At 41.4% G+C, this 24,039-nt stretch overlaps 1 protein-coding gene across 3 annotated transcripts in view; it reads right to left on the reverse strand.

Annotated features, from left to right (window-relative positions):
• The window catches only part of Hhat (hedgehog acyltransferase), a 297,519-nt gene that overhangs the window by 171,477 nt on the left and 102,003 nt on the right, over positions 1 to 24,039 (reverse strand). For all 3 annotated transcript variants that reach the window (XM_077802805.1, XM_077802804.1, XM_077802803.1), the window contains one exon: positions 16,001 to 16,151. In XM_077802805.1, coding sequence (XP_077658931.1) covers positions 16,001 to 16,151 — 151 coding nt within the window. The remainder of the gene's footprint in view (positions 1 to 16,000; positions 16,152 to 24,039) is intronic.

Consider the following 24,039-nt stretch of genomic DNA (forward strand, 5'->3'; position numbering starts at 1 on the left):
GGTATCAACCTGAAATGCTAATAAGTTCACGCTTCAAATTGTGCACACAGAAGCCCTGCCACGCATGCCTTTAATAATGCAATACCTAAAGCATTTTCTGTATTCATTAAAGCAGTGTGGCAACGTGACATGAATCATTTCTATACTCTACTTCGGATGCAGATATCTTCACACAGACGATCATTTCACCACATTCCCCTTCCCAGCCCAGGTGAGGGACAGGTAGTCCTCAAGGACTGGGCTTATGGTTGCAAAAAGGAAAGCTGAAACTTAACCAGGAATCATGTGGACCTCTTATTCAGAAGAGCAAAGGAGTATTCTTCTAGTTACTGCCACCCTATATTTGAAATAATTTGAATGTGCAAGACTACAAATGCAAATGCCAAATGGCTTTATGGAAACTAATGCTTCCATTAGTTCAACTTAAGCTAAAGCACATCTTCAGATAGGCACCACCAGCACCGGCTACTGCAATTTGAGAGTTCAGTTCTCTTCCTAACCCTCCAAAAAGAGCACCAGGTTCCAGAAGCTGTGTTCCATTGTGCAGGAGCAATTTAGGAACAGGGAGGTGCAGGTAAGTTCTTTGAAGTAGTGGGCTCATAAACACATTAGGGCCTGGCTCTGGGTTACCTGCAACATCCTCCAACCGGTTTACTGCTTCTGCCTGAACATGGTACAGAGTTGCTTCTAGGCTCAACTCTCTTCTACATCTTCCCACTACCTCACACTTAAAAAAAAAAAAAAAAAAAGATGCTGGATGCCATCTCTCATGGGTCATTTCCTACTTCAATACAATCACACTGAGCTCCTAGCTATTCCTTCAGCATTTTAGGTATGCTTCTAGCCCAGGGCCTTTGCACCAACTATACCCTCTTCAGGCACCAACTCTGCAGACACCCACATGATTCACATGCCTTCTTCCCAGCCTTCATCAGGCCTCACATTCTCAGGGAAGCCTACCTGATCACCCACTGGCAGCCCACCCTCGTTATTCACAGTTCCAGTATTTGTGAATTCACCTGCTCACTAAAATCTATTCATGATCCCACATTCAATACTTAGAACACCTTTTCAAACATTCACAGAAGAGCTCAGTGGCCAAATATTTGAATTAACTCATGTTCGACTGAACAGGGCGCACTCTGACTTCAGGCTTCAGCTCTCCTACTATATCAGTATCCCTTCTTCCAGATCTGAAGTGCCACATTTGCCACATTTTGTGTTTTAGGTGATTTCACCATTTAAAAGGGTCTCCAAGCACAGTGCTACGTGCTGTGTAGTGCTTGTAAGTGCAAGAAGTACCTTGTGGAGAAAGCCTAAGTGTTAGATGAGCTTCATTCAGGCATGAGTTATAGCACTGTTGACCCTGTATTCAGTGTTAATGAACCAATATAAATAAGGAGTCTTTAAACAGAAACATAAAACAAAGCTACACACAGGCGAACATCCCTAAGTGGAAAATCCCAAACCTGAAGTACTCCAAGATCCAAAACTTTGAGCATTTGACCAACATTATTTGGAGCATTTCAGATTCCACATTTTTCAACTAGGGTTGCTCAACTGGTAATATCTTTGCAAACAATCCAAAACATCTTGACAAGGGATAATCAACCTGCATTAATGAGTAAATGGTTGTGACCAGAGGCCGGCAGGAATCTGACCCAGTATTTCCCATAGGAGCAAGGCTCATTACCCATTAACTCAATGTTTACAGAAACACTATCAATTGCATATGGCAACCTTCCTATGTGTCTTACCAATCCGCCTTAACTACTTTTTTCCAAAACATTATTTGCACACCACATACTTATTACGTTTATTGGTTACTATCTGTTGCACCAGCTTGAGAGTAAATTCAGAGATCAAGCACATGTGCTAGTTTTGCTCAATACCACATCCTAAGCACCAAGAACAGTTGCTGGCACACAGTAGGTCGTCAGCCAATATTCTTCTCAGTTAATAAATGATCAGATGATTGACAGCCAGAACTGCTTCTGAAGCAGCAGTCTGGACAGGTGTGTTCCTGAAGGTTAAGTCAGCCATGGGTGCACCCAGAAAAAGCAAGTGAATTCTAGCCTAGAGAGGAGATATCAAAATGAGGCCAGAGAAAGAAGGTCAGAGCCAGCTAAGGCCAAAGAAAGACGGAAGCTGGTTAGAGCAAAGAATTTGCCTAGAGGCTCTGAAGCTGATCCCAGGAGACAGTCACTAAGTTTCTAGAGACAGACTATACACTTGGGGTGCAGGCCACCACAGGACATGGGATGCAATGGACTCCAGAGAGAAGTGGGGGTACCAAGAGCCATCATGTTTCCTGATGAACACAATCTCTAATACTATGCACCTTGGAATAAGCTCTATAGAGTGGGCCACGTAAGTAGCACCTTTAGCACAAATCAGTAACTGCAGGTCAGGGTCTACCCTGGAAACTTCAGAATGGAGACTCAGATTCCTCAGCTTGTGTTCTGTCCAGAATCTATAATACCCAGGCCAGGTCTCTCCCAATCAGCATTCACTTCAGCTGTGTCGTGGGCCCTAATATCAGGACCCTCAACAAAGTTACTATACATCATTAAATCCTAAATATCAACTACAGAGCCTATCAGAAGTTTAAGTCCGCTCACCCCAACACACACACACACCACCTACAAGATTCAGTAAGAAGAAAAACAAGTCTTATGTCATGCATACAAAATGATTAAATTTTCATCTCCTTCCAAGCAAGTAGGCATCATTGGCCTATTAGTAGGCAGAGAAACTAAGGTTTAGAGAAGTTAGGGCACATAACCAAGGTCACCAAACTAGTCAGGAGACAATGTGGCCCTAGTCCCATGGGAGTATAAGCTTACACTCTTCTCTACCTTGTAAATTCTAACAACTCCCTGAAATGCTTAGTACATTGATATAAAATACTGCTCTGCCTTTTCAACAACTTTACATCAGCAGTGGTAGACCATTACAACAACAAACCAACTTATTTCACATATCTTTAAGGAACTACTATATTTTTCATGGTGACCACATTCTACAACATTTGCTTTTATTTGTGCATTTGCTTTGTATATTTAGTTTTTTTAATTAGAGCTTTATGTTTATACCTAATAGTGTAGATAGAACATTTGCATAAAGACAGTTTAAAATTAAATGTTAAAGAAGTTAATATTAAAATAAGGGCATGTTACTGAAAGATGACATGGTGTTTACCCCATGTGTCACATTTCCTTGGCACATTTAATGTTAAAGTCATGTAATTTCTCTGCGTTTTTCTCATCAATAAAATGGGGAGAACTTCTTTGACTGCTGCATAGAAACAACAAATGAGACCACAAAAGTGATTTTTTTTTAATTGCTCAAGCACTATACAGACCCAGCAGTGGTGATGCCCATTTTGTGACCTGTTACTTCTTAGTATTAGTTTCTGGAGAGCAGAGATTTCCCTGTTCAGCTCTACATCCATAGGTCAGTGGTTGGACTATAATAGGTGTTAGAGAAATATGCCTTGAACAAAGAATTTGGATTTTAGATGAAATCCACTCAGTGTTTACAATGTGTCTTAACAGTCTAAGGAAATCACTAATGAAAATTATCCAAATCATCTGAGAATCAAACATGAAACCACAGACTAGTTTGGGAAAGTCACTCTGCTTTTTGAGATGATGATTAAACTTGCTTTGGAAATGCTGAATGTTTTGCTTCCCATCTGTAGGACATTTCTACCAACTGCTTCATCGTTGGAGCACAGAACTGACAGGGCTTGAGTTTAACCCCTGCAATGGCCAGTTGGCCTGGCAGAGGGTTCCCCTAGCAGATAACCTTCTTTCATTGTGGAGGAAAAAAGGCTCCAACAACCATCCCCAGTACCAAGAACACATCCCAAGGCATGTTCCCTGCAATTCTGAAATTTTCATCTATGTTTGAGGTTCATATATGGAACCCACAAACTCATGCAACAACCACCACCTCGTGGATTTTTGTTGTTGTTGTTGTTTGTTTGGAGGGGAGATAACAAGTCCTATACCTACCCATCAGAAGAAAAAGTCCTTCCTACCTTCATTGTGCTGAAACAGTGCCTTGTGGTCAGGGCTCCATTATTGAGTCCTTTACAGAGCAGGAGAGAACCTCACTCCACCTCACATTCTCCCCGCTCCTGTGATCCACAGCTGGGATGCTAGAACCATCACAATAGGAAGGATTTTTCCCAATTCAGAAAGGCAGCCCCCAACCTTCATCTTTTACCATTATTAGAGACAAAGATCTCAGCCAAACCCCCACAGGTAACTCAATTTGAGGTCTCCACCTAAACCTACAAAAGGGCCAATTTCTTGGTCCTACTGATAAACTTTGTGACCTACAACCCTGAGGAAGAGAAGCACTGTGATGGCATTTTTGTTACTGAAGACCAAGTCAAAGGCAAAACACTGTTAGTCATTTTGTTAGTTATTTGGGAGAAATTAAGTCTGCTATTGTGATGGAAATTAAACAGAACACATAAAACCAGGTCCCTTGGATTTCTCTAGAATTAATCTCACTGGAGTGAGTCACCACCCAACTACTAGAAGGAAAGATGCCGTCAGTCTCACGTGTACCACCTCTCATCCTGCTGTAGAAACTCGGTTGAGAAGTCCTGCAGAGCCTAATATTTTAGGCTCAGCTGTCACAGGAAAACCACAGATTACAAGAACTGCAATAAGACCCTAAGTGATCTGGAAAATATTTCTAGGGTAATTAACTGCCACCAATTAAGTCAGTTGCCAACGAGACAATACTATACCACAGGTTTACATTATGACAGCATGTCACCCCTACCCACTCCAAGTTCCCTTGATGTCAACCCTGCTCCCTGCCCCCAGCTGGAGAACCTCAGTTATAATAAGCAACCTCACCCAACGCTGTCTCTCACTGATCACAGCCCAGGGGGCACCTATAGGATATTCATAATGTGTATTTTAATTAACTTCTTAGAAAATCCTCTACACTCTGAAGCTAGCAATGTTACGTAGAAATGGTACATCTACGTGGACCTGTCACCTGTATTTTAACAGTAAGCAGCATCCCTAGTGCTGGTTTCCAGTTGTGTGATGGGTCAGCTCTTCTATGTAAACAGTCTCACAGGGAACGATATCCCTCCCTGTAGTGGGGAGCAGGAAGGCAACCCTCCTAAGTCTATAGAGGGTTGTCTGCAAGACTCTGCCACCCACCAGGAGCGGCTCGGGCATTCCTTCCTACGTGGTAGAGCCCCTCACCTGTCAGCTTCTTACATGTGAGGAACAAGTCTAGGGGAACAACAGAGGAAAGAAGGCAGAGAAGTCGCATGTAGGAAAAGAAGTTGGAGGACAAACACGTCATATGGACAACTCAATTTTCCTCAGTTTTGTGGTTATGTGTCAGTGGTTTCCATCCAGTCTGAGCACCTCAAAGCCTGGCTCCCCCAACTCCTTGTCTTCTCCAAAAGAGCTACCTTCCAGTGCCGTCCCTGCCTTGGAACTAGCCCACCTTTTCGGTCCTATTATGGACCTATACCTTCGGAAAGTCAGCCAAAGTCCCCATTCAGGCTCTAGTCCCTGGCATCTATGTGTCTTAAGATGTTGAATATTCATATGTATTTGTACCACTTAAAGCCACCATCCTGAGCTATGGCAGATCAAGGAGGAGAGGCTCTAAGGTGATCTTGTCAAAAACCTGATTCAGTAGGTCTGGGGTGGGGCCCAAAGTCCTGGGTTTCTAAGGAGCACCCAGGAGAGGCTGTTCCCAAGACTGTTTTTTGGAATTGCAAAGATCTAATGCAAGGCACTTGCTAATGCACACCCAATGACTATGTTAACACAAAATGTCAAATACAATTCCTGGCCTCCAAAAGTTCAGAGATGTTTTGCCTGATAGAAGGTTCTATAAAGAGCCCCCCACAGTACCAGAAGGCCTACAGCAAAGTCGTGGAGATGTACAAAGAATTGCATGGGCAGGACTGAGGAATGCAGACCTGTTCTCTACTACCCTTATGTGAGGTGAGTGGGAAGAACTTGGAATGGCCCATCATAGCCAGGTTTATGTATAATGTCAAGTAAGTAAATAAATAGATTGGTTGTCATGCTTGGAAATACCCGACAATTACTCTAAACTTTTACCCTGCAGGTTAACCACAGTTTACAGTTCTTAGAGGACAAAGTATTAATCTTGCTCATTAGGAAGCAGTTGGACAGAGAAGCAGTATCAGAGAATTTTGCTATTGTACAAATATATACTATTGCCACTTAGAGCCTCTTTATTCCCATCTACCTGCCTAAGTGGCAGGTCACTCTGCAGTAGCAACACAAAGCAAACATGGCTGAAGCTAAATGGGCCACATTCTCAGGACTTACAAAGGAGACGACACCAAAAACTTGTGCCTCTCTTCTTGGCTTAACAGGAAGATGAGAACTACTCCCCCACGGTGCTACTGAATATTTGAAGTTTCATGTACTATTTATGAGCAAATGCATCTATGCATCAAAACCTTTCTAAGAAGATTAGTACTTGAGTGCAGCTAGTACTCAAGTATAGCTCAGTCACTAGTGATGTGACCTAGAATGTCTTACTTAGTGTCTCTGGTTTCTATTAATAACGACATCTAAATCTTCACTTAATACCATTACACAAGAATAAATAACAGGGAATTTTAAATTAAAACAATGTTCTGTTCTCAACAATCCCTAGTTCTTGGTGGTTGTCTGGTTGCTCCCATACCCAGAATCAAATCAGTCAACTCTCAAAGTAATTTTCTCCACATTACAAAATGAAGGTCCCATTCTCACCAAGAAAGCTGGGCCACAAGGCTTCTTCTCATAGGAAATAATGTCATAAGAGAATATTGGAAGAGGAAAAAGAAAACCTGCCCCTGTGACATAGAGGAGAGTGGGAAGATATTGAAAGAGATGGAAGAGACACATAGTCTAACTTCCCCTCCCCTCAACTAAACCCATGACGTCCTAAAAGAGAAGTCTATTGTATAAGTGGAAGTAAGAACTCAAGCAGGGAGCACCTTGTAGAACACTCTACAACAGCACAAGGTGCTACTGTGGCTTGAATGTGTCCCTCAAAGTTTCATGTGCTGAAAGCCTGGTAATGCTGAGAAGTGGTGGAACCTTTTAAAGGTGGGGCCCAGTCGGAGGTGGCTAGGTTATTAGCGGTACTGACCTTGGAAGATGTCATTCTGACGGAACCCTGATTAGTTCCTGCATGAGTGGGTTCTTTGACTTCCTGTCTTGCCATATGATCTTGTCTACAAATCTCCTGTCACCATTATGGCCATGTTATCATATGGCCCTCACCAGAGTCCAAATCAATAGCCATGTCCAACCTTGGACTTTCAGGCTCCAAAAATGAGCTAAACAAACCCTTTTTCTTTATAAAGTACCCAGACACCAATTTTTTATCGTAGTACCAGAAAACAGACTGCCACATCATAATAAATAACTATCACACAAAGTAAAATATGAAGCCTCACTGGCATTGCTGAGTCTCCCTCAGCAATCCTGGGACCAGAAAGAGCCTGAGGATTTCCTGCATGAAAGGTAGCGAGATGAGGCCCAGAAAACCATGACACCATGACAAATGGCAAGGTGAACACACAAGTGGCAAGGTGAGCAGCACATGGATAGTCACCCAGGGCCTGGCTAAGATTCAAAAGGGTCTGCACAGTGGGTAATAACTTGAGGGAGGCCAATGTAGAGAGAAAGTGCGGGCCCAAACCAAGCCACATTCTCCACTATCTCTCAGACCCACTTTCTTCCACTAGACTCAATTAAAAAACCACAAATCCGGGGCTGGAGATGTAGCTCAGTGGTAGAGTGCTTGCCTAACATGCATGATGCCCCGGGTTCAGTGGCCTCCACCCAGTCTGAACACCTCAAAGCCTGGCTCCTGGTAGTATAGCCAAAAAAAAAAAAAAAAAAAAAAAACTCCACACCAACAACCACCCTTCTTGGATTCCAATGCTGATGAGTCTTTCAATGCATAAAAAAAGGGAACAATTCACATTTTGAAGGACAAACCAAGAATACATTCTTTCAGGGGATGGACCCAGGAAGTCCTAAATCAACATTGGAAATAGATGATGTGACAACAGATGGCATTTTATACTAAATGCAGTTAGGATGGCAAGGCAACCCCTGGAAATAAGTCATTAGACCCATATTTCATACCTAAACCAGATTTTTATCTCTTCAAGAGACTGTGCATAGTAGGAAATCATCTGTTCCTTCATTTAGGAACTATCTGTTGAGTGCCTACTGGGTGTCAGGCCCCATGCTAGGTAGTAGGGATCCTATGATGAGAAGTCTAACAATCTAAAACACAAAACACAACGAAAACTTTTTCAGTAGCTTATGGATCCCCAAATTGTGAATTATAGCCATACACACACACACACACACACACACACACACACCCCAAAAATATGCTTCAGATGGAATGTAGAAGCACTTTCTCAACTTATCAAAGAAATTATTCAGGAAAAGACATGACTGCAACCAAGAAGTCCATTTGATTGGTATATCAAAATATTCTTAATTTCTCAGAAATTAAGGTGAGGCAAAGAGCAATACTACTCAAAGGAGGGTCAGAACTAGAAGTAGGATGGTGCTAGGGTGGGAGTGTTGGGAAGGACAGGGAGAAGCCTGAAGATTAGCACACACAGGGCAATTCTCCTCCCTCATTGGCAAAGAGGACCTGACCCAGCCTGAAGTGAGATGAAGGAAGAGAGCAGCACAAGGATAGTCAGGTGGCAGTGGGTAAGGGGGATGGCAGAGGAGATGCAGAAAGGAGCAATCTAGTCCAATAAATGTCAAAGTCCCCTCCTCCCACCTCCACCAGGTTGACTGGATTGTCATTTGTAATGTAAGGGGGTCATGTAAGAGCAGAAGACATAGCTGACCCCACACCACTCACCCCGTGTCTCAGGTTAAAATGGATACTCCCAGTAGAGCATTAATCTCCAGGATATACAAAGAACTCAAAGACTGTAACACCAAAAAAAATAAATAACCCAGTCAGCAAATGAGCAAAGGAACTGAACAGGCACTTCACAGAATAGAATGGTCAACACATATGAAAAAATATTCAAAATCTCTAGCAATTAGAGAAATTCAAATTACAACTACACTGAGATTCTATCTCACTCCAATCAGAACAGCAATTATCAAGAATACATTAACAATACTGGCAAGATGTAAGGGGAAAGGTACACTCATATTGCTGGTAGGACTGCAAATTAGTGTACCCACCTGAAATATTCCTCATAAATATTGGAATGGAAACACCATTTGACCCAGTTATCATCCCACTCTTGGTATATACCCAAAGGACTTAAAAATCAGCATACTATAGTGAGGTGGCCACATCAATGTTTATAGCAGCTGAATTCTCAATCGATAAGGAATGGAACCCACCTAGGTGCCTTTCAACAGATGAATGGATAAGAAGATGTGGCATATATACACAATTGAATATTAGCCATAAAGAACATTTGCTAATAAATGAGTGAAACTGAAGACTAGCACACTAAGTGAAATAAGCCAATCCCAAAAAACCTAAGGCCAAATGTTCTCCGATATGTGGAAGCTAACACACTCTAAGGGAGGTGGGGGAGAATAGAAGTTCACTGGATTAGACAAAGGGGAATAAAGGGAAAGGGGATGGAAATAGGAAAGACCAGAATGAACAGGACACAACATTCCTAAATTCATACATTAATCCATGACCAGTGTACTCTACATCATGTATAACCACAAAAATGGGACCCTAATTAGAATAAATGATATTCCATGTATGTATAATGTCAAAATATACTGTCATATATATCTAAAAAGAATTAAAAATATAGAAATAAAATGAATACTCCCTTTCTCCTAGGTCCATTGGTGAATACAGACCAACTCACTGCCCACCACATCCTTCTTCTATCACTCTGACGTATAATTTTTAGGTATTAGTACCTAAGCTTACATCACTCCCAGGTCCCCCGAGTTCTAGATCCTATCATACAAGCCTCACATTCCAGATAGGGAGGACTGTGCTTCAGTCCACTAGAAAGACACTAAAAGGGAGCGACTAAGAGCCTAGACTCTGGAGTCATGCTTGAATTCAAAGCCCAGATCTGCTACTTACTCGATATGTGACTTAAGGATACCCTCTGACCCAGTTTCACCATTTGTAAGGTGGAAACAATAACAGCACCTACTTCACAGGAGTGTTGTGAGGATTAAATGCTTTGAATACAAAAAAAACCTTAGAATTGACCTGCAGAACATCTGCATGGTGTTTACTGCTGCTGTAATTATTATCATTATTGTTTATTATTAAAGTTTGGGCTGTTCTGAGAGTGTGTTTCACTCCCAGCCTCTTATTTAACCTTCTCATCTTCATCTAAAATAAGGCATTTCCTTTCAGTACTTCCCTCAGAAAAATCCCATCCCCAAAGACAAACAGCTGTCAGACTCCTCTCTCCTATCCAAGTCTGAACTGAATTTCTTTTCTTCCAGTGTTCAACCTCCTTGCTCATCTGATATCTAGGACAGAGCACAATGCCTGATCAAATAATGACAGTCATTAAGTAGGAAAGGTGTACACTCCTCACTCTAGATTCCTTACACGGAAAATTCATTCACGAAAATTGCAGGTAGACATAATATTTTGGCATACCTTGTCCCAATATTTAATGAGAAAATTAAGAGATGAAGTATCACCAGTGATCATGGCATGGTACACCTACAGTCTTTTGTCAACACGTGCTGCAGAGAGAAATCACTCAGCTACTAGATCAGATTTGAAAAGTTTACTCTTAAGACCCAGTGATCAAAATTTCAGAGGAGTGACCATCCATCCATTCGGCACAGATTTCTTGAGTGTCACAAAATGCAGGGTAATTAGGAAGAATAACAGTGCTAATCCAGGAGGAGACATGATGGCTGCCTTCCAAAAGTTTATGATCTGGTGGGATGTGGGTAAGTGAAATGTGACTATTGCGCTGTCGAGCAATGTGTGAGCACCATATGTGTTGGTTCTATGGGGTAGGCAGTACAATATCCCTATCTTAAAAGAGAAGGAGACCAAGGATGGAGAGAAGATACTAGCTAATAAGTAGTGGAAGCAAGATCCAAGCCCAGGCCATCTGACTCCACATCTATGCAAACACCACGCTCTGGTGACTGACACCTTCTAAATGAAGGTATCCTGCTGTTCCTTATGTCAGACTCTTCTTCCTCTAGAAGCTTTCAGTCTAAGAGCTTATCAGCAGTAAAGGGAGCTAGAAAAAAAAATTAAAAAATCTTCCAGAGAAAATGAAGAGGACAGACTATCTTTGAAGCAAAAATAAATTCCAGGAAGCAAAACATAATCATGGTTCATAAAATATGCCTCAACTTGGTATTTCCTTCCTACTTTGATCTATGAAGTCTGCGCTTGGAGAAAAAGGAAAGGGGTGTTAAAACATAAATGTTAGAAGGAGGAAAATGTTTTCTGAGTCTGTTGACATGGAATCATGAGAAAGCATTGACTAAGATGTAAAAAGAGGTCATATAAATGTCCAGTAGCTGGAAACCACTTGCAAAGTCATTTTAAGAGTTCTGCTTAGGGTAAAGGAGGTGATACAAGGAACCCCATTCTTCCATTTTGAAACCCACATCTTTCACATACTACCTATCACCCATCACTACCACCTTTTCTCCCCACTTCAACCACCCTACCAGGCTTTTCTGAGAAATTAAATAAACTATGGAAAATTTTCTTAACTGTAATGACAATTATTAGTGAATATTTTGGCTTTGATGATATGCTTGCCCAGGATTTAGCACTTTAGTGTATGATCTTTCTTAATACTACAACCCAGTGAAGCAATACTATGTGTAGCCCCATCTTAGCATCTTGGAAAACTGAGGCATGAGGAGGTTAACAACCTGCCCATGATGTGGGTACTGGGAGTGGAGGCACCTGTGCCTTGTGGCAGGTGCCACAGCAAGACGGTCGGGAGCATAGGCACCATCTAGTGCTAGGATTTTGCTCATAGTCTCATTCAACAGATGAGGAAAATGAGACAAAAATGACTTGACCCTGGGTCCTCTTTTGAGGGCAGAACCCATGAATTTATCACCGTAGTCTATGAATCATCACATCTCTAGCTCCAAGCTGGATGGAGCTTTCCCTCACCCATCCCATTAACTCACCACTTCTCCAACCTGACCCATCAGCAGACTGGCCTCTCAGTCACCTCTGGTTTTGTTAGGTTTTCAACTCTCCCCCATCAAAAAAAAAAATTGAGAAGCTGCCACTACCTGAGGATGTACTTCATGTCAGGCTCAATTAATGCTCCTATCATACCTCTGGGACAAATAGTATTATCCTCTTTTTTACAAATGGAAGGATTGGCCTAGAACTTAAACGAGTTGCCCAAGTAGTTAGCAGCAAGTTCTTAGTCACTAGACTGTCTCACCAAAGGAAAAAAAAAAAAAAAGGAACAATACCCATTTCACCTTTCTTCTGGGTTTATCCTAACTCTGCTGTGCATCTAACAGTGCTTTTATCATCTACCACATGCCTGAACCAACCTAGGAAACTAAATTCTTCTATTGAACTACCAGCCCATGCAATTGGAGCCTGAACAGAAGAGGGGGTTCAGACTCCTCCTCCTTCCAGGCTAAAGATATCCCCCATATATTAAGGTCTTGCAGCCACCAAACAGCACCTAGATCCTTCTGTGATAAGCAGTGATGCATGAGTTTGCGTGTGAAGACCTGAGAGCATCGCAAGTCAAAAAATGCAGAGGGCAAGATTCCTGGATAATTGAAATTGACCCATAACTCACCAGCCACCATGGGAAGTTCTGTCACTTTGCAAGTTTTGCTTCCATAACTAGAAAGCAAATCAGAGGGGCATGATCAGATTTCTAATTTGAAACCTCAGACATGCAATGTCATATTTAATGACCCTGGGAAAAAGATACTCATTATAGATCTCAACCCATCTAAATTAAAACATGAAAATTAAAGCAGAAAATTCTCAATTTCTCTGGTCTGTGTGACCCCCGGGGGGGGGGGGAAATCAAGCAAGTGGGAATACGCATACTCTTGAGGGCTTTGCTGTGCCTGCAACTATTTCAACAGTAATTCTATGAAAGAGAGCCAGGAGCGGGGCAAAAAAAAAAAAAAAAAGATTCATCAGGTCCTAACTTTAAGGTTTGGCCATCTGGGTGAATGGCAATTTCTCATGGCCAATTTGAACTATCGTGTCAGGGAAGATTATCTCTCTGCTGATGGCCAATTTCATCTGTTCTATGATGTAGAGCTCAGATTCCTATCAAAGGGGCAAACTGCTAGCTTCAAGTCTTCTCTCAATGCTAAGTGGACTGAAAGATGGTGCAATCGATCAGCACTGTGTCCAGAGGCATAAAAGGTGCCTCTGACATGGTGGGCTAAAAATTCATCTCTCCTCATAAGTTCTAAACTCCATTCAGTATAGATTTCCTACAAGTTCAGATAATCATAAAGTAATCTCCAGAGACTGTTTTAAATCTCTTGCTTCCACTTCCCACCCACCCTGTCCTTCGTGCTACTGTATAAAGACTTCTATGGCCTAGTGGAATAATCTGGATCACCAGCTTTCCCATCTGCTCATGATTAAATTCTTTCTGGACCTAAATCCAGGAAGAGGGAGCCACTTCCTGTCTGTGGCAACACCTCAATAGTCCAGAAATATTAGCATGAATTTAGCTGTTAATAGACATACCAATTCAAAACTTGTTTTCCCTAAATATGCATTGCTAAAGAGAAAAGTTGAAAACTGGGGACCAGGGTCAAGGTTATGCTAGCAAATACTGAACATGAAACATGATAAACATCTTCCTAAGGATGAAGGAACATTTGCAAACAGCACAAAAGCTTAAATAATTTTTTTTAATTCAACTATTTTGGAGCCTTCCATTATTCCCTATAGCTCAGGGACAGTTAACCTTCATTCCTAAATTCAACCATTTAATATAAAATGGTTGTTGTGTACAATAATCTAAGTGTTTGTAAGTATAATTGGCAAACTAGAAAATTCTTCAAGAAACTTAAAACCACACAAGGTTAAATCTACATCCTTGTAGAATAAAGAAACTAGGACAGGAGTCCAGGTAGCTCCCAGAAACACCCTTTGGTCATTTTATCACCTGCCCTTGTAAATATCTTTCGGAACGAGTTCACTCCAAAGGGTCAACTTAGAGCTTCCTCCCTGATGTAACTTCATTATTATTCTCTTCCCCATCTTTGTCTTAAAATTTTAATTGGGATGAAGGAGAGAATGGTTCAATAGCCTGTAGTCTAAACTATTTGAATCCTTTCTAATCAAGACAATTAAAAAAAAAAACTCTTGGTAGACACGACCCCCTCCCCCATGCTTCATGTGGAACTAGGGGCCTTTCTGGGACAGAAAGAATTAACAAAGGACAAGACAAGCAGCCCGAGTATAAAAAACGTAGTCAATTGTCTAAACTGCCTCTGTGACAATCAATGGGTTGGTATTTCTGGATCAGGAGCCTGGAGGCAGGCCTGCTACAAGAGTCACGGTTTTATGGTACGAGTGGACACTGAAAAGTCCCCAAGGAGAATGTGCTTTCCAAGAATGCATCAGCGCAGGCATGCACACCGCAGAGGCACAGAAGCTGTGCTAGGCTCACAAAATTTAAGTCATGTCCCCAAATCATGGTGGGTCCCAACCCATTGATTCAGGAAATTACATTTATGGGTAGGTTGAAAGTTAATGGAGCTTCCAATCAGGTCCACTTTTTAAACAAAAAGCTATTCCATGGCCTTCTTGTTAGGGAGAGCCTTCTCTAATCTTGCCATGAAAACAGGGCAACCTGGTATTCAATGAAGTAATTAAGGACCAATCAAAGCAATTACTTAACATTCCCTGCAATCGCCGTATGAAATTTCTAACCCTCTCCCCAAATCAAACTAGATTTTGCACTGAAAGAGACAGATAATTTCAGCATCTATAATAAGTTATTATGGTAAACCAGCTTGTAGAGTGCAGCCCACCTCCTTTTGAAGAGCAACATTAGGTAGGACAATGTTCACTGAGCTCTTCCCTGATAGAAAATTTGAGACTTGAACAGGTCATAGGAATGAAAATTCTGACCAGGACCAGAGGAATCCGATGAAGTATTCAGAGGACAAATTTTAAGGAGGCACTGACTAAGGTTGAGCCAGTGCCAACCCCGAGCTTTATCCACTAGGTGTGCAATTGCAAAAGCATTCCTGTCACTTGTTCTACACTGAAAGTATAAGAGAAACAGCCACAAGCAAGTCCATCTGTAAAACATCCATCAAACAATGGGGGTGTGGGGCTGAGGGATCTCCTGGAACAAACAACAACATCCAGGCCAACCCTACTTTATGGGATAAAAATCAAGAATAGTAAAAGAACTCAAAAAACACCTCTCTATCCATCTGCTCTGAGCATTGGAAACATATAAAGCTAAAAGCTAATGTGTAAATATCTGCTATGTGCCAGCTGTTCTAAATGCATCAGCTTATATAATCTTCAAAACAACTCCCGTGGATAGGTGTTATCTTTATCATTGTTGAAGAGATAGAAAACTAAAACAAAGATTTAGTCAAGTCACCCAGATCTAGCAAATAGCCACCCTGACTATTCTATCATCTTGAGACACTGTATTTTAGATCAACTACAGATATCATTTTCAAAATAATATATAGTAGCCCACCCCTAGTAAGAAATCACTTCAAACATAACCTTTTGTGCGCTGGCGGACAGACTTGGTGAGAAACTCGTCTTCATGAGCTTAATGATGATTTTGAGAGGCACAGAAAGCCTGGATCATCGCTCTAGTAGTGGGACAAAGAAACTGAAGTGCCAAATGGGGCTTGAGTAAGGGGAAGAGCAAACAGTACTCAAACTCTTTGAAGCCAAATAAGCTGTGGTTCCTCCCACCAGACACCCCCTGAAGGACTTTGGAAACCATGCGACTGACCTCCACATCCCGGTGAAGCTGAACATGGTGCTCACGCAGCGGGGGAGGGGCGGTGGGTTGAGTCCATCCAGGCGCATGAGCAGAGCCGGGACACCAAAGAGCACCAAGTACTTCACATAGAAGAAGAGCACTTGGGCCAACGCCAGTCCTCCTGAAAGGCAAAGGGGCTCATTTTTAGAAACACCAGCCACAAGGGAGGCAGTCTCCTGGGACAGAAGAAGACAGACACCCGAGGAGCACATCACCTGCCCCACTTCTCCACCAACTCTTTCTCCCGCACATCTCACCCATTTTAAACAGTATCTCATCATGGGTTTTATTCAATAAAAATCTTGAACAAATAATGACATCTCCTTTATTATTCTGACAGGCAACAGGACCTTATAGCAATCTTTTGTTGTTGTTGTTTCTTTCAAACACATGATAGGCAAGGGAGTACCAAAAATAAAATTTAAAAAATGTTGTAGTTAAAAGCTATTAGAAAGGGAAAACTCTTCCCATTCCTTTCAAAAATCTATCAGTTCATACCCACTAGGATGGCTAGAGTCAAAAGTCAGACCAACAAGTATTGGTAAAGATGTGGGGAAACAGAACCATCATACAGATGTGTAAAACAGTATAGCTGCTTTGGAAGATAGTCCAGTGGTTCCTCCAACAATGCCACAGTTACCATCTGACCCAGAAAACCAGCCGTTGGTGTGAACCCAACAGAAACACAAGCAGATCCACACAGAAATGTATACCAATATAAAGAACTCAGAAAGCTAAATACCAAAAACACAAATAACCCAATCAATAAATGGGCCAAGGACCTGAACAGACATTTCTCAGAAGATGTACAATCAATCAACAAATACATGAAAAAATGTTCAATACTAGCAATTATAGAAATGCAAATCAAAACCACTCCAAGATTTCATCTCCAGTCATAATGGCAGCTATTATGAAGACAAACAACAATGTATTGGCAAGGATGTGGGGGAAACTCATACACTGCTGGTGGGAATGAAAATTGGTGTAGCCAGCCAATATGGAAAGCAGTATAGAGATTTCTTGGAAAATTGGGAATGGAACCACCATTTGACCCAGCTATCCCTCTCCTTGGTCTATACCCAAAGGACGTAAAAACAGCATACTACAGGGACACAGCCACATCAATGTTTATAGAAGCACAATTCACAATAGCTAAACTGTGGAACCAACCTAGGTGCCCTTCAATAGGTGAACAGATAAAAAAAAATATGGCACATACACACAATGGAATATTACTCAGCAACAAAATATAACAAAATCATGGCATTTGCAGGTAAATGGATGGAGTTACAGAAGATAATGCTAAGTGAAGTTAGCCAATCCCAAAAAACCAAATGCCAAATGTTTTCTTTGATATGAGGAGGCCAATTCATAGTAGGATAGGGAGCGGGAGCAGGGAGAAATAGATGAACTCTAGATAGGGCAGAGGAGTTGGAGGGGAAGGGAGGGGGCATGCGGTTATTAATGATGGTGGAATGTGATGATCATTATTATCCAAAGTACATGTATGAAGATATGAATTGGTGTGAATATACTATGTATACAACCAGAGATGTGAAAATTGTGCTCTAGATGTATAATTTCAATAAGAATTATAATGCATTCTGCTGTCATATATAAATAAAATTTTTTAAAAATGTATACCCAGATATCCTTAGCAATATTATTCATAATAGCCAAAGGTTGGGAAGAATCTAAATTTCCATAAGTGAATAAACTAACCATGGTATATCCATACCAAGGAATATTATTCCATCCTAAGAAGGAATTAAGTACTGACACAACATGGATGAGCCTTGAAAGCATTATGCAAAGGAAAGAAGCCAGTCACAAAAGATCACATACTTCACGATTCATTCATATGAAAGTCCAGAACGGGGAAACTTAGAGAAAGCAGGATAGTGATTTTTGCATGCTTGGGGAAGGAACAGGCAGGAGGATATGGGGCAAGAAGAAGGGCAGCTAAAGGTAGAATTTGTTTTTGAGGTGGAAAAAAATTATATAACTAGCAAGCAATGATGGTTGTATGTATCTGTAATTATACTAAAAGCCATTGAACTGTGCACTTTGAGTCGGTGAACTGTACATCATGTAAACTGTAACCTGTTAACAATTGTTAGGAATAAAATGAACAAAAAACTCTACAGTAGGCCCTGTGCTGGCCTCTTGGCCAGCAGGGTGTGGGCACTGGGTATGATGTGAAGCTGATGAGGCAGCTCTGGTTCCCCAGTGGGAACACCCTGCAGCACCAGCTGGGACTTGGGGTGCTCTATGATTCCCAGCCTCCCCAGGTGTCCTGGATGACCACTTCAACCTCTTCACCCAGGAGGTAGGTAAAGGGCCTGGGCACCATGCTGACTGGATATCATTCCTGCTGGCCTTGGCAGTGTGATGGAGGCAGTGAGGCAGGTCTCCAGAGCAGTGTTGGCAAGGATATGGCAGAACATATTCCCAGGCAAAGCATGGCAGGCAGCCGCAGAGAAGATGACCAGGGGCCACGTGCTGTCCAACCTCAAGGCCACCTTCCCCAGTGTGCAGAGAAATACTGTAGGACATGTTGGTGTAGCTGACCAGGTAATTTTCTGGAACATTCTAAAGAAAATATCTAAGCCTCAAAAAGGTGCCAACAGAAAATATTACCATCTGGCCTTCCTAATGCCACAGGAGGATCTTTGAAGAATGTCCCTACTGTGGAGTGTGTGGCTGTAAATGGTAGCTCTGTGCCAAATGAAACAAGATAATTGGGGTGAAGGCAGATGGTGGTTCAAATGTGGAAACTGTAGGTTTACCTCATTGTAGGATGTACAATTAGAAGACCTCAGGAATCACTGTCTTGTTCCCTTTCAGAAGTGATGAAACAGATTCTTTAGATGTTTGGAAATATGCTGGAAAGCCTGGGTACAGACTCTCATTCTTGAACATTGTGCGATAGAAGTACAAAGCTACAAAGCTAACTGGTGTGTGAAAACGTGTATATACACATTGATCAAGAAGAGATATCTGTGCTAACAATACATCTTAAAAGCACTCAGGGTGCAGGGAGACATATGGCCACTCTGAGATCAGAAACATTCCAGGGCCAGAGATTGCCAGTGAAGGCTGATGAAGGCTGACTCGAGCTCTTACATATAGTAGCAGCTGTGCTTAACAGCTTTGCCCTGTTAACAGGATGTCAGCTCAGGAAGAGTAAGTTGCTTTGTGCCTCAAGTACTGCCCTTAGGGCTGTGTGTACAGCTCAGTGGTACAGTGTTGCCTAGCATCCCAGGGTCCTGGGTTCAATCCCCAGCATCACCAAAATATTTTTTAAAATTTTAAAAAGCACAAATATGAGAACTGCCATGATTTTTGTATAACTGTCATATATAAGGCATATATGTTAAACCAATAGCTGAGTCTATATATATAACCATTTGTACAAAACCCTTACCATTTGTTAGTATCTTCATATAAAATGAAGCCAAAGAAAGGAAGTGTTCAATGTAACTCTATAGCTAAATCTGAGGGTTTTTTAAATCCCAATATGGATAAAAACTACAAGAGCCACACATTTATTAATATGCAGCAAATACCATATTCTGTTATTGAATATTTCTATGGATTAAGACTCTAAAGGTTTAAATAGCTGCTTTTTTTAACTTTTAATAAATGGTTAACAAAATTTTAAGGAAAGGATGCATAATGATATTCCTAGATTATCATTGTACAATATCTGTTAATTTTTTTTTAATTGTGTTTCACCTGTGGGGTTAACTATTCTGTCTTGCTATTGATTTTCATTATCCCTATGAAAGATGCATGGCTTGTTCTTTTCCCTTGACCTAAAAATTAGTCTTGCCCTTGTAAGATTTAGTTTAAGTTTTTGGAATTGACCCTAAGGATTTTGCTACATTCTCTCAGGCACATAAGTGGCAAGAAAACAACATAAGAATATAAATTACTCTACCCTGACAAAGTTATTTGACATATATAAATGGAGTAACCCTTGTTAAGTTCAAAAGATACAAAGTGTGACTGTATTTCAATTCCTAAAAACTGCTGGGTATTTCAAATATTCTTTCAACTCCTCAGTTATAATTGAATTTATCTATCTTTACCCCACCAAAAATCCATGGATAAGTTTATGTGTTACATTCTCCCTTGACATTCATTCAAGAAACATTTACTGAGCACATGACCACTGGAATCCATTAAGGACTATAGGAAACCGACTACAGGTCAAATTAGGTAGGAGTCAGCTTCTGTGGGCTCATGGTCCATTTTATTCACCTTTACCCTTCCCTTTTTGCTATTTTCTTTTGCCTTTATTCCCTCCACCTCCCTTCCTTAGCAAAAATCCTATCTATCATTGAGATCCCAACTCAAACACAGTCCTATCTCCCTCATTTAACATTGTCATTGAGCACCGAGGGCTTGGTAGGCACTGAGCAATGTAATAGTGAATACAGAGGAAAGACACCTGCCCTTACGGAGCATTAGGGTCTGTAAGAGGAGGAGGAGACTGTAAATCAGGAGTGCAATTACACTCACACCACTGGGATAGGAAACAATCTGTACACAGTGGCTCAGACACCATTTGTTAAATATTTAATAAGTACTCATTCTGTGTTTGTGTGCCAAGCACGATTCTAAGTGTTTAATGTACATCAAAAGACATTGTCAAGAATCAACCAAGAAAATAAACAAATTGAATTCTAGATTAATAAGCTAGGAAGAATGGCAGAACATATTCCCAGAAATGGCTACAACTATGTCCTCCATCCCACATGCTCTCCTGCAAGGTGACCTTCCCTTTCCCACCATTGAAAGTAAGACTGGAATTTCTTCTGTGTCTACAGAAGAAATAATGCTATTTGTTATTTTGAATAAATGTCCCACAAAGGCTCATGTGTTAAAGTCTTGTTCACCAGTCTATAGCACTATTTGTAGATAGTGACACCTTTAAGAGATGGGAGAAAGTTAGATCACAGGAGGCATGGCCTTGAAGGGGATATTGGGACACTGGTCCTTTCTTCCCTCCCCACCTTCTCTCCCTCCATCTCCAGCCACTATGATGTGCTGCCTCATCAACCATGGACTGAATCTCCAAAATGGAGCAAAAATAAACCGTTCTTTTAAGTTTATTATCTCAGGTGTTTCTTTACAATAACAGAAGACTAACACAATTTCAGTTTCAAGTATAGCCTAACATTGGCCTGGCACCTTCCGTTTCCTGCCCTTTAGAATGCTTCCCCTGCCCCCACTAGGGATTGAACCCAGAGATTCTTCACCACAGAGCCACATCCCCAGCCCATTTTGTTTTTTATTTTAAAACAGGGTCTCACTAAGTTGCTTAGGACCTCATTAAGTTGCTGAGGCCGACTTTGAATCTATGATCCTCCTGCCTCAGCCTCCTGAGCCCCTATGATTGTAAGCTGGAATGCTTACCCTTAAGATACATCCTTAAGTACATACCCCATAGATCACATGAAGAAGTTCTGGTGGACAGCATCAGCTGAGCTTCTAGCTGACGGCCAGCCTCAACTGCCAACCAAGTGAAAAGCCATCTTGGAAGTCCTGCCCAATCTAGCCTGCAGAAGGCTGCAGCACCAGCTGATGTCTGATTGAACCCTAGGAGAGACCCCAGGCAAGAAATACCCATTCAAGACCAGTCAACCAACAGATCAGTGAGAGAGGAAGCCATTATTGTAAGCTAGTAAATTTTCCGATGATTATTCAGTAACAGCCAACCGAGAGGATAAGAAATTTAATGGAAAAAGCCAAACTGAAGAAGCTCATAAAATACTGAGACAGTAGATGCTGCTGTTTTGAAGTTGAAAGTCAGAGTGATCTTCATTGAAATAAGCATATTTCAGCAAAAGTCTGAATGGGGTGAGAGGTCAGCTATGCAGCCACCTTAGACTAAATATCATACTTATACAATTGTCACATCAGATCATGCACAGTTATCCTGCTTGTTCACAAGCTCAAGATTAAAACTGGTGTCTTGCACTTTTGTATTCCCAGCACCTGATATCTGGTAAATAGTTGATATTTGACAATTCAGTTATTTCTCAATGACGCATTTAATGACTCACTTAAAGCATGAAGACTACCCACATCATGACTTTTCTGCAAACAGTACTGATGGTCTATCATCAGCTTGGAGGATTGTTGAGTTGCTACTGAGGCTCAGACCTGCCAAACAAGAGTCTTCTGTGGGTTTGGGACCTTGCCTCCAAGTATCAAGAACACGAGTGAGGACAGGAAGTCCTAGAATTGTTTGCTACTGTGTGGAAGATACTAGAGGAGTGTTAGTTCTGCCTACCAGTGGGCCACCTCCAATTGCAAGTGTGTCAAATGCACCTCCTCCAAAACAATTTAGTTCTCTCCCTCAAAACTAGAAACAGCACATTTTCAAGACAGAAGATGAATGCCAAGTGCTATAGAGTCCCAGGAGGAGGAGGACTAAGGAACAAAAGCCACCTCAACTCCTGGAGCTCGTCCTTCCCAGATTGACGTACCCACGTACTCGGCTCTCTCCCCTATTACCCCACCACAATTTTAACTGACAGCAATTGGCTTCTACCTAGCTTATTACCACCCTCTCACCTCTAGTTCTCAAATGAGCTGCTGAAGATCTCACCCCGAGGGGAGTAGGGAGTAGGAAGGAGGAGGCAAGACCTATCCCAGTTCTCCTGCCCTGACTTTCCCGCCCTTGCTGGACTTCCCTCATTTTACCCACTTACTCCTTCACTTTCTTCTTGCTCACATTCATTCTTCTGCCAACACATTCATATCCTCCATTTTTTTCCTATCAATATCCTACCTTTCTTCAAGGTGCCACCTAAATATCATTTCATAGTTTTTCCTCAATGCCACAGCCACAAGAGTCACATGCTATCCCGCAACAACATAACAGTATTTCACAGAAAGCTCTACCATGTTATCTATTAGCTCTGTGGGGCAGAGACCATGGCTGGCTTCTTCTCAACCTTCTGGGTGCCAAGCAGTGCCAGACACATAGTGATAAGAAGCAACATTTGCTCAATGAATGAAAAAGCTGAGAGAATGAGTGCATTTGCACACACGATATCCCACTCTTAATTTTTGCCCAACCTTGTGCCATATTTATTATTGGTTCTACGTATCATATTAAGAAAGATTAATAAGAATTAAATGACCTTTTAAAGTCTCAGAGTTAATAACATGTGGGACTTGAACCCAGTTCTCTTGGCTCCAAAATCAGTTGATTATTTCCAACAAAATGTGATGCTTCTAAAATGTATACATTCTGTAACATTCACATATCTAGAAATATGTGTTTTTTCTTTATGCAAAAACATTATGTTATAAAATATGAAAATATTAAATCTATATAATTTCAATTCTAATATCAACTGTATGATTGCGGATTAGACATGCGGTGTCCCCCAAAGGCTAATGTGTGAGACAAAGTTCAGAGGTGAATTGATTAGGTAAGGCTGTCATAACCCAATCAACACATTAATCCACTCATAGGGATTAACTGGGCAGTAACTATAGGTAGGGTGTGGCTAAAAGAAGTAGGCCCCTGGGGATATGCCTTTGGGGGCTATATTTTGGCCCGGTAAGCACAGTTCTGCTTCCTGATACCATACCCTGACCCGATTTCCTCCTCCACACTTTCCCCCCATGATGTTTTGCCTCACCTTAGGCCCAGAGCTTTGGAGTCGGCATCTACAGACTGAGACCTCTGACACCATAAACCAAAATTAATTTTCCCTCCTCCCATTATTCTTGTCAGGTCTTTTAGTCACAGCAATGAGAAAAGCCAACCAAAACATCATGCACGAGAAAGTGACATTAACATCTCTATTACGCATTACCTCATAGTTATTTTTGTACTTGCTTGTATTGTCTACCAGATTATAGGATGCTCCAAGCCTATCCCCAGATGGTTGAATATGAGGCCTCCAAGTAGCAGGTGCTCATTTGAGAGTCGCTTGTCCAGTAAATGTTGCCAAGATAAGATTTTCTTCAGGGGGAAC

Source organism: Urocitellus parryii, chromosome 9, assembly GCF_045843805.1.
Source record: "Urocitellus parryii isolate mUroPar1 chromosome 9, mUroPar1.hap1, whole genome shotgun sequence".
Lineage (NCBI taxonomy): Eukaryota > Metazoa > Chordata > Mammalia > Rodentia > Sciuridae > Urocitellus > Urocitellus parryii.